Here is a 15,278-nt window from a genome sequence, read left to right on the forward strand (position 1 = left end):
CTGTACAAAAAAGATCTTTACGACCCAGATGATCACCATGGTGTGATCGCTCACCTAGAGCCAGACATCCTGGAATGTGAAGTCAGGTGGGCCTTAGAAAGCATCACTATGAACAAAGCTAGTGGAGGTGATGGAATTCCAGTTGGGCTATTTCAAATCCTGGAAGATGATGCTGTGAAAGTGCTGCACTCAATATGCCAGCAAATTTGGAAAACTCAGCAGTGGCCACAGGACTGGAAAAGGTGAGTTTTCATTCCAATCCCAAAGAAAGTCAATCCCAAAGAATGCTCAAACTACCGCATGTTTGCACTCATCTGACACGCTAGTAGATCCCTCATGGCTCAGATGGTAAAGTGTTTGTGTACAATACGGATGACCCGGGTTTGATCCCTGGGTTGGGAAGATCCCCTGGAGAAGTAAATGGCAATGACCAAGCTCAGGGTGAGAGTGAGGGGCAGCCAGTGCGGCAGCCAGCATCCTCACTGGCATGGGTTCTGGGGACGCTCTTGAGTTCAGGGGTGCCCTTGAGTTCAGGGGTGCCCTTTCAGTAGCCTCATTGGAGGCTTGTTTCAGGGGTGGAGGGGGCAGAAGCCCCCTTAGAAGATGTGCTCATTCCTAGCGGTGGTGGTTTCTGAAGCAGTTTATACTGTTCGGTTCGACTGTGACCCAGTACATTGCAGGGTCATGTTTGACGTTGGGCCTGAGCGGGGGGAATGGCCTTCCTTCTCCCGCACCCCACACTCACCTGCCATCTTTTTGGCAGCCCTTCCCTCCTCTCTGCACCCTTGATGGTGGGCCTGAGCCCAGCCCCCCTGTTACCATGGAGCCCCTTGTGACGGAGTGGGTTCCAGGTTCCGGGCTCCTGGGAGACGTGCTGGAGGCAGAGCCTTCGTGCCATTTCTTCTTGAGACACTGGTGCTGGTGGTCATAGTGTGAGAGAGCGGTGTGTGAGAGAGCGGTGTGTGAGATCGGTGGTCGTAGTGTGAGATCGGTGGTGATAGCTCAGGTGCTGAGGTAACTGCCTGGGAAACAGCGGTTGCCCCCGAGTGGGGGGCTGCCCCCATCCACGAGGATGGGTCGCAGAAGGGCCCGCCTATGGGCGCTTTTCCAATGCTGCAACCCCAAGGCAAAGGCCAAGAAGACGAAGAAGTTGGCCTCGACCCAAGTCCTGGAGGCAGAGTGTCCTGAGGTGAGAGCAGCCAGGGACTGGGCCCATCGGATTGGCCCTCACCTGATGAAGCGTTGGGGTTGTGTTTCATTTGTTAGCATGGCCGTGGGCCCTGCCGGCCAGGGCGTTTTGGCCTTCGTGCGCAGGATCGACCCCAGCAGGTTGACTTTGTTAGAGGTTGTGCAGGTGCTGCGTGGAGGATGGGCGGGGGCCCCACAAGAAGGGATACAGTGGCTGGAACAGTCTCTGGGGCATCTGGATCGAGCTAGAGAGTCAGTCCTTGAAGCAGAGAGGCTAAGCCCCTTAATGTCTCCCGTCTTACAAAGCACAGACCAGTGTGTCCAGCATGTTAATAATGGGTACCTACTGCTTACGTGTGTAACATATACCCTCATGGCTTCACATGTCTACTACATGCCTCTTACAAGTGTTGGGCAGTGTTCTAGGTGCTGAATACTCAGTATGTAGTGGGGGATGTGTAAGCCAGGGTTTTTTTACTTGTACAAAGAAAAATGGAAGAATGAAAGTCTCGTTGTGGTTCGGTTTGAGCAAGTTCACCACGTGGATGGCCCCGCGTGCACACAAATTGTGATAAAATACATATAACACGAATTTAACATTTTAGCCAGTTTATTGAATGACTGGGTGATTTCAGTGGAGTCAGGCTAGCAGATGGCCTTGGTGTGCCATCAGCCTCTTTCCCAGAGGAACACTCCAAAACCTGGTGGCCTTGTAGATCTTCCCTTTCTTCTTCACTCTCCTCAGGGGTCCTAGGTCACTTGTCTGCGTGTTGTTTAAGAATCTGTTTATCCATTTTGTTGTTTGGTTTATGTTTAGGAAAGTTTCTCAGACTTCCCTGGGTCTGGAGAAGGCAGGCTGGATTCCGGGTTCTCTTCTCCGCGTGCCTGCCAGGTCGAGGCGGAGGTTGAAGGCCAGTCTGAGTTGTGCTTGTCTGTGTGGTCTTGGGGTCAGCGGACCCTCTTTTCTCCGGAGGGGCAGGGAGATCCTTTGTGTGGAGCCTGGAGAGACTTGATAGGGTCAGCCTTCACGGTCTCGCTCTCTTTTTCACTTGTGTTTGCATTTAGTTACCTCCTCATTTAACTGTTTTCTAGGAGTTGGGAACATATAATGAAGAACTGAAGGTGTGCAGGGAGCAGCTTCTTGCCAGAGAAGAAGAAATTGCTCAGCTGAGAGCAGAGAGGAACAACACCAGGGTCAGTAGGCGGAGTCTCCCGTGCTGACCTGTGCCCGCGGGGCTCACCACTGGGCTCCTTGTTGCTGTCTTTAAAGTCTGCCTGGTTTTCAAGTCATTTTTCACATCTTCCCACTGGGCAGACCGAGGTGGATCAGCTTGGGGTTCTCATAGTTTGCTTCAAATTTATGATGAGAGCGAATGTAATTTTAGTACATTTGAGGGGGAGTTCTCTTAACTTCCATTTTTGGCCATGCTACAGTTTATGTGGGATCTTAGATCCCCGACCAGGGATTAAAACCCATGAGCCCTGCAGAAGTGTGGAGTCTTAACTCCTGGGCCACTGGGGAAGTCCACTCTAACTTTAGACTGAACTGGCGGGATTCTGACGTGCCTTAGCATGGTTTTGGCTTTAGCGTGAGGCTGAGAGGAGTTCTCGGCCCTGAATTCAAGTGTGAGGTTGAAGGTGCTCCTTTGACCCCTCCCTGCAGCTGCTGCTGGAACACCTGGAGCTCCTCGTTTCCCGGTATGTACCATCCCTCCGGATGACGGCGGACAAGCAGCAGGCGCAGTCCCCAGCCGGCATGATCAGCGAGGTGGAGGTGCTCAGGGCGCTGAAGTTTCTATTTGAGCACCACAAGGCCCTGGACGAGAAGGTACCAGCCACCCGGCCGGCCTGCATTTGTACACTTGCTGCCTGGTCAGGTGGATGATGCACGTATTTATGGAACTAGTTGACTTTTGAGCTTCTTGAATTCTTGTGAATACAGTTTTTCTGTAAGAAGTCAGAGTTTTATATGGTTTAACAGCATTGCCTGAGTACACACTCAGCCTTATCCGAGTCTTATACAACCCTGTGGACTGTAGTCCAACACATCCTCTCTTCCTGGGACTTCCCAGGCAAGAATACTGGAGTGGGTGGCCATCTTCTACTCCAGGGGATCTTCCCGACCCAGGGATCCAACCTGCCCTCTCGAATTGGCAGGCGGATTCTTTACCACTGAGCCACCTGGGAAGCCCCCAGTTAAAAGTATTAGTTGGCATAAATGTCTCAAGATTTATTATCTTCTGGCTATCAATTTGCAATTAAAAACTGGGTAATAGAATGGTTTTAGGATAACATTTTTTCCCTCTCCAACTGAGAGTTTAAAGCTGTGAATAAGCAGATTGAGATCATTGTCGTTGAGATCAATGAGAGACACTCGGTGTATTCTGTTACAGTGGCCATATCATCAGGTGAGTATACAGGAAGAAGTGCACTAACGTATATGCCCAGATCAACACACAGTGACTCGGCCCCTTTTATTTCAGTTGAGACAGCAGGCCCGCGTGCCGGCCACCGTGGCCCAGGCCTTCGAAAGAGACGAAGGCGTGTCTGACGGCGAGGGCGACGGGGTCACCCTCCTCAGCTCGGCTGTTCAGCTGCCGCCCAGTGGGCAGGCTGATGCCAGGACTCTTCCTGCGATTCTTCAGGAGAAGCTGGACGCCACCAACCAAGAGATCCGGTGGGTGTGCCTGAACTCAGCTCCCCAGAAACTGGGCTTCTCTGAGGAGCTGTCTTGTCCTAGACGAAGTCTGAGTGTTCCATAGTGAGAACACTGACTACAGCCCTGCTTCAAGGATTTTCAGTTCTGAGATCGCCCTTGATGAGAGAGCTGAGTCAGCCAGGGCGTTCTGTCCACAGCTGGTGTCAGCACTCTGTGGGCGGGGGGTCTTGTGGGGTGTCCCCCCACAGCTCTGAGCCCCAAGGTGGGAGACGTGCCGAGGTGGTGTCCTCTGTGGCCCGTGAACCCACCAGCACTGAGGGTTCACCCTCGTGTACCTCGGAGCCTCCCATGCTCTGGTGAGAAGCACCTGGAACAGAAAAGCTGAGGTTTGGGGTTGGCAAATTCCCCTCAGATCCGCAGTTTCCTTTTTAACTTAACACAGTGTGAAGACTGGCTTCTTGTAAGACACTGGTCCAAGGACATGTGTTTGAGTTTTTCTCAACTCATCAGTATGTTTAAGATGTTTTCTTTAGACACCGTCTTGGCAGTTATAACAGTTTACAAAGCGGGATAGAATCCGAAGGCCCGCCTCGTGGTGAGCAGGGGGCCCTGGGTCTGGGTGCAGCCGGGCGGCCGGGGGCCCCGAGGCCTGCCTGGGCCACACCCGCACAGCCGTGCCTCCTGTCCTGAGGTTCCGTTCAGAGTGGCCGCGGGCCGGTGACCCTGCGCAGGACCCGGCAGAGCTGCTGCTCGGATTGTTCTCGTCACGTCAGCCCAGGCCGAGGTGCCCGTTCCTGTTGGCCGAGCGCGGGGGGTTCAGGCGGAAGGCAGGGGTGAGCGGCACAACCAGCAAACGCAGGTGGTGCCGCCTGCAGTTTTGGCGCCGAGACAGACTGCTTTCTGGGCCGTGTTTGAGCACAGATGAGCTCAGAAAGGTTGTCTTTCCCCGTCCCCGCAGGAAATATGGAACGGTTAACATATTAATGTTTCTATTTTTACAGCACGTTGTCAGGTAAAAGTGATTTTTCCTTATGCAATATGTTGACTTGATATAAATGGTAAATTCTGTCCTTCAACTTGTCACCAGTGAAAATCTTTCAGGACATATAAGTAGTGAAACTGGAGAGGTTACGACCTGCAAGAATCTTGTATTTTTGTTAAAAAATCATTTTATATGCATAATCTAATACTTAAACTGCTATATAAAATCATCCATGACACATTAGGGGAGAAGAGCCGTCACCGTAAATTCTAGGTGAATGTGGCACATTGACATGAATCCAGAAACTCTCACAAACCTGGGGGAGAACTTCATCAAGTGATGTGTTGGTACATATACACCCTTAAAAAAAAAAAGATCAACTCAGCACTTCATCTGGTCTGGAGATTTGTGTTTAGAAAGTCAAGCTTGTTTGTGAATCGCTGTTTTGATGGTGCAGAGTTCCTGATTCCCAGTGGAAAAGACTCGAGGCCCTGATGTGCACCTCAGCCCTGAGAGCAGGGATGCTGAAGGTTGTCCACTTCAGCTGTCTCCTCACAGGGAGAGAGTCGCCACCCAGGCCCCGTCAGAATGTTAGAGTAAATGAGTCAAATCAAACGTGAATGATCAGGGGCCAGTTTGTAAGACTCAATGCTAAGTTATACTAAGTTTGAGAATATTCAAAAGAGGGAAAGTCGAACCTTTTTGCTGCGATGTTAATTGAGCAACTGTTGCTGGAATTTGCTAATCATGACACAGAATGCAAGCCCAAAGTTGTTGTCCAGACACGTTCCTGTGCTGACAAAGGCAGGTGACGAGTTTTGCTCTCTTTTAGGTGGATCCAAGAAGAGGAGAACACCGAGCAGCGGGCCAAGGAGACTGAGAGCAGGGTGGGCAAGGCGAGCTCAGGCAGCCTTCGTCGTTTTAAATCAGTGAGCTCCCTCGACCTGTATTTTGCCTCCTCGCTTGCCAGCTCCTGCCCGCCCAGCAGTGTGCCCGCCACGCCCCGAATGAGGCGTCGAAGGCCAGCACGGAACATAGACCGGCTGGGCTTCATGCCTCTGGTATGTGTCTGCCTCCTCCCTGCCACGTCCCTCCCCCAGCATACTGGTTTTCCTTTTTTGTTTGTTTTTTGTTTTCTTGTCTTTTTACCCAGAAGAAAATCAGGTACATTTTCCACACTCAGAGGTCTATGATTTTTAAAACTGCCTAGTCTTTAATCATTCCGTAATCGCACAGTGACCAGTTAGTCTTGATATTTGGACCACCGGCTTAGCACGTCATCATGAGCTCAGCCAGAGCCTGCCTCTGTAAAGCTGGGCCTGGCCTGTGCTGGGCACAGCAGCTGCAGGAAAATTTCTGTTCTCAGGGAGCAGACAACTTTGTGAAAGTTCTCATGGCAGTTCTCATGGCGTGTGAAAACCGTGCAGCACATTTTCCACTGGGGATGCCTGGCTGCACGGTGCAGGGCATGCGGTGGGAAGAAAACCAAAAATCTAAACTGGTCTGCTTGCTGATGGACCTGGCCGCGCACTCAGGCCCGCTCTGCGTGTGAAACCAGGTTCAAAGCCCGGTGCCCCAGGGCCCCAGGGAAGAAGTCGGGCTTCCTCACTCTCCCGAGTCTGAAAACGGGATGACGACCTAGGGCTTTTGGTGACAGAGTGTGCGGCTCTAAAGCGCCTGGTCCAGCTTTCTTGCGTGTGTAGCTTAGGTTTCTGAGTGCATTGCTGTTTACCTCATGAAATCACATTTACAACCCTCTGCTTTGTACCTGCACATGTATTATCACTTTTTTCTGTTACCACCCATTTCATGTTAGCTGCATTGTTGGTCACATATCATTAAATTAAGTGTGAATCATTTTAGATGCATGTGAAGTGGTAACTAGTCCATTTTGTGGGCTTTTGACACATTTATATAATTTGCGTCTTTGGCTAATTAGTTGATATTTAAAATTCTTGATGATTTCTCTGTGGTTTCGTGCTTGATTTCTTTCCGAGTATTTGTAAAAGAACAGGTGTGTACATTTTGTCCTTGTTGTTGGAGTTCTCTGACGGTGTGTCTGCTTTCATCGTTGGTTTGGATTTCCTGTCTCATCCTGTTGTCTGTTTAGCCGTCGTCAATCCAGACCCCAGCCTCCCGTCCCCCCAACCCCAGGCTGTAGTTTCCCCATCCATCTCCCCTCCCGTCCTCCCACTTGCTCTGGTCTCTGCAGTGCTGTGTCCACAGTGTGTGTCCCTTTAGTCGTGTTTGTGCTTTTCTTCATGGCTCATTAAATGGTGTTTTTCCCCCATAGCAGTAAGTTTGAATTATTGTATCACTATGCAGTTACAAGCATAATGTAGATGGATCATACACTACATAACCTGTGCAATTTATAAATGAGAGTATGCTTACATAAAGAAATGATCCTCTAAGTGTAGAATTAATGGGCTTTTGACACAATCTCCTTTCTGTGTTGGTGCTTGTTTTTAAGACTGTAAATCTCATCAGCTTTTGCATGGTTAATGTCTCTACTAGACTCTTTTACAAAGTATCTTCTATGGTTCATAAAATGTGAAGACTCCACCTGCTATTATGCTAGCTTTCATTCTTACACATTTTCATACGGTACCTGCTTTAATGAATTTATTTTCAGAAGTTTTAAATCAAATTCTAGGTAAGGATTTTACATTAATGTCCAATAGGTGGTGAGATTTGTTCAGTGTTAAACTAGGTATTATGGTAACTTCCTCATCAGTTAAATTACTATTTGAAAGTATAACATGTTTTTTATTAAGAGAAATAAGTTATAGAGAAGTTTGGCTGAGAACAGACAGCTGTTGAGGCCCTTTGTTGTACAGAATGCTCTGCTTTAATAAATCACGATGTTCTAACAAAATTGTATCTTCCTGAGTAATAATTTATAGTGTTTCTCTAGTAAATCTTGAATAGCTTATTTAACTTCTGTGGTCAAAAAAAAAAAAAAAAAAAAGTTCTGTTTCCAGCTACTGTTCTCTAAGTCTTAATGTCACTTAGAGGTTTGCCATCATTTTTGCTTTCCTGTATTTGCCTATACTGATTCTTGAATTTTTAGCTTCAAAGTCGCAATCAACCTGGTTTCTCTCCATTTCTTTGCATGCATCTATCAGCCTAGTTAATTAAGGAAGCATCATTGAAAGGTAAACTATTTAGTAATTTAGCATGGCTTTGTTTCTCTGTGAAGTGTTAAAGAGTGCTTATCGAGTCACGTGACGGAACACTGTGTGGTTATGTACTGGTGAATAATTGATGTTTTAATGGAAGTTTTGAAACTCACCCACCACTTAAAATATGCTGATGGTTCTGTTGGAAATCGGTCATTCGATGAGACAATTGTAACGGTTTCCCTTTCTGCCACTTGTTTGCTTTCTAATCATCTCATGCTTATTTATAATAGACATAGTAGTATTTATTATGTTTAAAAAAAATTTTTTTTTGGCCATGCTGCACAGCTTATGGGATCTTAATTCCCCAACCAGGGATCAAACCTGTGTCCCGGCAGTGAAAGTGCCAAGTCCTAACGTCTGGACCACCATGGAATTTCCGCTTAGTGTTTTCTTAAAAGCAATGACTGAATCAGAGCCATAGGTATTAGATTTGGGGGGAGCCCTCTAATGACGGGGGTAGCAGTGTGCAGGAGACTCTGCCCGCCAGGCACCGTGTCAAGTGCTTTCCGAGCCTGTCATCTAATCCCGCAGACACCCAGGTGAGGTCCAGGCTGCTGTTATCCCCATTCAGCAGACGTGGACACTGAGGCTTAGAGAGGCCGGGCCCCGTGCCCAGGCTCACACACCCAGCAGTGCGGTGCAGACTCATCTGATCAGAGCCTGGACACTTAACCGTGGGGCCGTCCAGCCCGCTTTCCTCCAGAGGCTCTCGTGTCCCTCACAGCGTCCCTGATGGAGGGAGCGGCAGGAGGGAGCTCGCTGCCTCTCCCCTCTGGTCCCTCGGATGAGCCCCTGTTGTTGGAGTCCAGTGCCCCGAGGGCTGGCCGTCCTTGTCCCTCTCCCGCTCCCAGCCCACTGACCGACCACTCTGGGGACCTTCCCGCAGGACTCGGGCAGCCACGCTCCAGTTCAGGCAGCTCAGTGCCTGGGAGCCCTTCTGCTGGGCACAGCGGAGCTGCTCCGTCAGCCTGGGGCTGGTGGCCTGGGTGTGCCGCTCACCGGCTCTGTGACCTGCTCTGCCCTCCTGTTAAGTGAGGACACGGTCCTGCCCATCCTAGTCACGTGGGCGCCAGGGGGGCGGGCTTCCCTCCTGAAGGAGGGCGGCCAAGCTGGGGGCCCAGAGCCCTTCCTCAGGAGGAGGCCCGGGGAAGGGGCTGGCCGCGGTCCCTGACTTTGAGGCAGGTGTTTGTCTCCCCTGAGTCCACGGTCAACCCAGGCGTGTCACTTCCCCGCTCTGTTCTGTGTTGTTTTCTGATTTTTATAAATGCTTATTGTAACTTGAATTTGAGATTGACCCCTGTTCAGTTCTGTGGGGATAATTTCTAGCCTCTGTAGCCTTCTGTTGCCTGAGGGTTCTTGTTAGAGATCAGGGGAGGGTGCAGTTTATCCAGCCGCTGTTAAACGGGCTCAGCTGTATTTTGCACTGAGTCACTTTGTTGGCATCAAGCTTCTGTGGGGCTGCAGTGGATCAGTATTCTTTACAGAATCCCGTTCCAAAGGCACAGGTTAGTTGGTTAAAACAACACACTCGTTGTTTATAAAAATACTTGCCGTGCATGCTTCTACGGACTTCCCCTGGCTTAACCACAGACCCAAATGTGTAAGTGAGACCTGTCTGGACCCTGAAGGGGTTAATCTGTTCCCCACACTGTTGCCACCACTGTCTTTCCTTTCCTCACACCTGGGACCAGCGGAAAAGCTGGGACTCCAGGAGAGATCATCTTTTTTTTTCCTTTTAATTAGTTTATTTTTTAATTGAAGGATAATTGCTTTACAGAATTTTGTTCTTTTCTGTCAAACCTCAACATGAATTGGCCATAGGTATACATATATCCCTTCCCTTTTGGACCTCCCTCCCATTTTCCTCCCCATCCCACCGCTCTAGGTTGCTACAAGATCATCTCTTAGTGAAGACCTAGGGGTGCTTTATGTAGACCACAGTGAGCAAATTACACTGAATTGCGTGTAAGCACCTCACTGTGTAGCCCCAGTCGTATGTTACAGAGAAATACGAGCCAGACACATGGTGTTCGCATGACGGGTTAGGTACCTTTCCTGTGTTTCACTTGATGTCACGGGTTCCAGTAACCTGCATCATCACTACAAATGATCTTGGGTGGTGGTACAAGCTGTTTCCTTTTCTCCTTCAAACAGAAAGGTCTGGAAGGCTTGCTGAGAGGTTCCTTACCCTTGCTAGTGGTGCTTCTGAGCAGCATCTGGCGATGAGCACAGTCCTTTCATCAGGGCAGTTGGTGCCATGCAGGGTTCATGGGGCTGGCGTTGCTCTGCTGTCCTGCCCGGCGGGGCCATCTGGTCGCCCCATTCCAGGGAGGGCGGAGCCCCGCTGCGGGGAGGCTCCGGTCCGGGGTCTCTGCACTCAGTCAGGTGCTCTCACTGCCCCACGCCCCGCTTCTCTACAAGACAGTCCTTTAAGATGGCATTAAGCGAGTACAAGGCATTTTTTTGTACTTGGCGGATAGCATAGCTAATAGATTTTCAAATATGTTTGTGGTTATAATGTAAGGCCTGTATGATTGCCTTTTTTGACACAGTCTCTTGTTAGCCAATTTTACACTTAGCTCATTCCCTCAGATGCCAGCTCTACGGGAAGAGGTGCAAAATGACAAGAACACCATCAAGTGTGAAACCTTGAGCCCTGCCTCGTCTGAGTCTTTTCGGCTGGAGCAGCTGCACACGGGGGCGCTGTGCGCGGAGGACATCAGGGACGCCCGCAAGTAAGGGGCCTGCGCGCCTCGTCAGTTTCAGGAGCCCTGCGCCTCTTGTCTTGAAAGAGGTGGAAGGATGGTTTTAAAGGAATCGCACTGGATGCGGTTCCTGTGTTTAGTGGTGAACTTCAGATGCTGAGGGAAAAGAGCTCAGGGACCTCAGTGATTTTAGAAAGTGTCCATCTCTGCGGATAGACTCCTGTGGGAGCTTTCTTCCTGCTCTTTCTAGAGGTCTCCCTGTCTGGGGCGCGTTCCTGATGGTGATGGCCCCGTGCCTCTCAGGTTCGCTCTTGAGGGTCCCTCCCTTTTCCTCAAGGGTCTCCTCTCAGGAGACTCTGTCCCCTCCTGTGGCTGACACTGCCCTCATTCGACCACCACCTGCTGAACTCCCGGCCTGAGCCAGGAAGCCCCCGACGGAGGGCACGAGTGGTCTCCTGACCAGCAGCCCTGCACGGTGACTGTCGCTCTCCTGCCATGGCCGGGGACGGTCACCCTGCGGGAGGCGGGGGGAGCTGCCCAGAGCTGGGGAGCTCGACTTCTCTGGGAGCCTCATCACCTGACAAGCGGTGACCCTGAGGGAGGGTCGGAGCGCCCTCTGCACCGGCTGGCCTGGAGTCAAGCCCTCCTCGGGGGCAGCTCCAGTCAGAGACTCTCAGCTTCCCGGGGCCGATGTCTGTGGCCGGGAGCCCCCAGTGGTCGTGTGGAGTGTGGTTGGTGAAGCAGACGCCACTGTCTGCTCGAGGTGGAGGCACGGGTGTTGCTGGTGGCCGGTTCTATCAGTCGGTCTTGGGGAGGGGTGTGTGTTTGCACGAGGGCGCTGGTTAAAGGGCGTTTTCTCTCCCCAAAGCTCGACGGACTCTCAGGACGGCCCCGGGGGCAACCCCAGCATCAACAGCAGCCAGGACTCCATGGACAAAGCCCCAAAGAAGAAGGGCATCAGGTGCTCCATCGGCCACTTGTTTGGCAAGAAGGAAAGGGGCCGGCCTGGACACCCCGGCAAGGAGGCCTTAGGACCAGGTGGGTGCTTCCCCGTTGAGAGGAGGAGGGCCTGCAGGCATGTCCCTTCTGTGTCTCCCCCGCTGCCCCATGAGGCTCCTGTCACTCACGCTCGGGGTCCTCCTGGGAGCAGGAGCGGAGGAGGCGTCTGTCTTCTCGGTGGGTCCGAGATGATCGGATGAGTTAATGAGTCGGTGGGTGGGTGGATGGATGGATAGATTAGTGAGTGGATGGATTGATGAACCGATGGCTGGCTCGATGGGTGGATGGAATTTGTGAGTGGATGGATGGATGGATTAGTGAGTGGATGGATGGATGAACAGATGGCTGGCTGGATAGGTGGATGAACGGAGGATGGAATGAAGAAAGCAAATGTTTATACTCCAGTGCTAGAAACATATTCTGTGAAGTTGATTGAGTAGGAGCTGGGCAATGATTGTTTCCCCCAGAACACTGACAAGTGTTTGGAAACGGCCCAAGTGTTCATCAGTGAGGGGTGAGGTACAATCTGTGGACACCCTGCAAGGAACAGGCCCTCCTCCTCCTTCCTGCTAACTTCCCCATCCCCAGGAGCTCTCAGGGGTTCTGCCCATGTCCCCACCCCACCCCACAGCCACACAGGTCCTCCTCGGGTATCCTCATCACACAGTGTTATCATCAGGCCCCATCTCGCTCGGCTTCATCTCCTTGAGGATAGAGTATGTTCATGCCTCTTCAGGCAGATATGTGTGAGTGTCTTGTTTGTGCTGGGTGTGGGAATTACAGGGGTAAGTAAACCAGATGTGGTCTGGACCACAGTTAAGTGACAAGAGAGAAAAAGGAGCAGGTTATTAAATGCTATCCCTCTTATAAATAAATACAACGCTGAGATGGTGGTGCATTGCTTATATACCAGATGCTGGATGTGCCCCTTCCCAAGCAGGTGCTGCCACCTCCCCATTTACAGAGGAAGACACAGTGATGGTCACGCGGTCAGGGAGTGGTGAGGGCAGCTTCACACCCACGCAGTGGGACCATGCACTTTGCCGAGCCCCAGCCACCTCTCTGGTGGATGCAACAGGAATGAGATGGTTCTATGGCATCACTGATTGAATGGACATGAGTTTGAGCAAACTCCAGGAGATAGTGAAGGACAGGAAAGCCTGGAGTGCTGCAGTCCACACAGTGGCAAAGAGTCGGACACAACTGAGTGACTGACCTAAAGCCTGAGTGTGTGCTAACCTGCTTCAGTCGTGTCTCACTCTTTGCGACCCCGGGGAATGTAGCCCACTAGCTCCTCTGTCCATGGGATTCTCCAGGCAAGAATACTGGAGTGGGCTGTCATGCCCTCCTCCAGGCCATCTTCTCGACCCAGGGACCGAAGCCACATCTCTCATTATCTCTTGCATTGGCAGGCAGGATCTTTACCGCTAGAGCCACCTGGAAAGCCCCAATGAACCCTGACAACTAGAAAATGCAGGAAATAAGGACTGCTCCTAATTTAAACTGGAAGAGCAGCAAGTACAGGTTGTAACGAGGAAAACACACGATGAGGGACAACAGTGCCGACAGAAACAAGCAGGGATGCGTTCACCCACATAAAGAAAACATCTGTGCCATTCGGAAGAGGGGCCCGTCAACCCTTGGAGGGACAGTTGGAACCGGAATGAAAACTGAGGCCATGGTCAGCAGTGCCCACACACACAGCCCATGTGGCGTGGTGTCACTCACCGGGCTTCCTGCATCCCCAGAGCTGCTGGCGGTAACATCTCTGAGCGCTAGGCCGGGCAGCGTCCCCGAGTGAGCCAAGGTATCACGGCTGTCCTTCCAGTGCTGCTGCGGGGCCCTCTGTGGGCGGCCACCCTCATCCCCTGCCCTGCCCCCCGCTGGGGCCCGACTGTCCCCCTGGGATCCTTTCAGCCCTTGAGCTTGGGTGTTCTCAGCCCTCCACCACACCAGACTGGGACGCAACTCAGGACTTGGGCTTGAGATATCAAGGTGACTGTGAATCTGGAAGGACACAGTCCTGGGACCCGTGAGAGAGCAGGAGAGCAGAGCCCCCACGGGGAGGAAGCAGAGTCGGGGAACATGCCCACAGCCACGGCTGCCTCCTGCACAAGTGCCCCTTCGCCTCTCCTTGACCTGAAACAGAGCCCAGCTGCTGCTGTTCCGCAGGTGCTTCCAGGAGATGCACCTCCTGCAAGAGCCATTGTCCTGCGGCTCTGGGGCTGCCTGAGTGTGCTCAGGAGCATCAGACAAGTGGAGCTGCCACACCTCATACTGGAGGTGGGGGGCCTGATAGTGGGGAACGGCCTGAGGCCGGGGGAGGGTCTGAGGGTGGGGGAGGGCCTGATGCTGGACTAGGGTCTCATGCTGGGGGAGGGTCTGAGGGTGGGGGAGGTCCTGATGCTGGACTAGGGTCTCATGCTGGGGGAGGGTCTGATGCGGGAGGTGCCTGTCGCTGTGGGAAGGTCTGATGCTGGGGGAACCTATGATGTTGGACTAGGGCCTGATGATTGTGGGGAACATCTGATGCTGGACTAGGATCTGATACTGGGGGAGGGTCTAATGCTGGGGAACGTCTGATTCTGGACTAGGGCCTGATGTTGGAGGAGGGCCTAATGCTGGGGGCAGGGCCTGATGCTGGGGAGGGTCTGATGCTGGAGGAGGGCCTGATGCGGGACTAGGGCCTGATGCTGGGCGGGAATGTCTGATGCTGGACGAGGGCCTGTTGCTGGACTAGGGCCTGATGCTGGGGGAGGGCCTGATTCTGGGGGAGGGTCTGATGCTGGGGGAGGGCCTGATACTGGACTAGGGCCTGATGCTGGGGGGGAATGTCTGATGCTGGACTAGGGCCTGATGCTGGGGGAGAATGTCTGATGCTGGACTAGGGCCTCATGCTGGGGGGAAACGACTGATGCTGGGGGGCAACCTCTGATGCTGGACTAGGGTCTGATGCTGGAGGAGTGCCTGATGCTGGGGGAGGATCTGATGCTGGACTAGGGCCTGATACTGGACTAGGGCCTGATGCTGGGGGGGAATGTCTGATGCTGGACTAGGGCCTGATGCTGGGCGAGGGTCTGATGTTGGACTAGGGCCTGATACTGGACTAGGGCCTGATGCTGGGGGGGAATGTCTGATGCTGGACCAGGGCCTGATGCTGGACTAGGGCCTGATGCTGGGGGGGAATGTCTGATGCTGGACTAGGGCCTGATGCTGGGCGAGGGTCTGATGCTGGAGGAGTGCCTGATGCTGGGGGAGGGTCTGATTCTGGGGGAGGGTCTGATGCTGGGGGAGGGCCTGATGCTGGACTGGGTCTGATGCTGGGGGGGAATGTCTGATGCTGGACTAGGGTCTGATGCTGGACTAGGGCCTCATGCTGGGGGAAATGACTGATTCTGGGGGGCAACCTCTGATGCTGAACTAGGGCCTGATGCTGGGCGAAGGTCTGATGCTGGAGGAGTGCCTGATGCTGGGGGAGGGTCTGATTCAGGGGGAGGGTCTGATGCTGGGGGAGGGCCTGACTCTGGACTAGGATCTGATGCTGGGGGAGGGTCTGATGC

The 15,278-nt window shown here is 52.3% G+C and overlaps 1 protein-coding gene across 1 annotated transcript; it reads left to right on the forward strand.

The window, feature by feature from the left end:
* The first annotated feature begins 210 nt into the window (after positions 1–210).
* Positions 211–10,875, forward strand: LOC122672942 (liprin-alpha-1-like). The gene is made up of 6 exons (XM_043870454.1): positions 211–242; positions 2,281–2,382; positions 2,852–3,016; positions 3,672–3,865; positions 5,662–5,890; positions 10,607–10,875. The coding sequence occupies exons 3-6, from the start codon at positions 2,906–2,908 to the stop codon at positions 10,751–10,753; spliced, it is 681 nt and encodes a 226-aa protein (XP_043726389.1). The 5' UTR covers positions 211–242; positions 2,281–2,382; positions 2,852–2,905; the 3' UTR covers positions 10,754–10,875.
* The last annotated feature ends 4,403 nt before the right edge of the window (positions 10,876–15,278 follow it).

The sequence above is a fragment of the Cervus elaphus genome, chromosome 16 (assembly GCF_910594005.1).
Source record: "Cervus elaphus chromosome 16, mCerEla1.1, whole genome shotgun sequence".
Taxonomy (NCBI): Eukaryota; Metazoa; Chordata; class Mammalia; order Artiodactyla; family Cervidae; genus Cervus; species Cervus elaphus.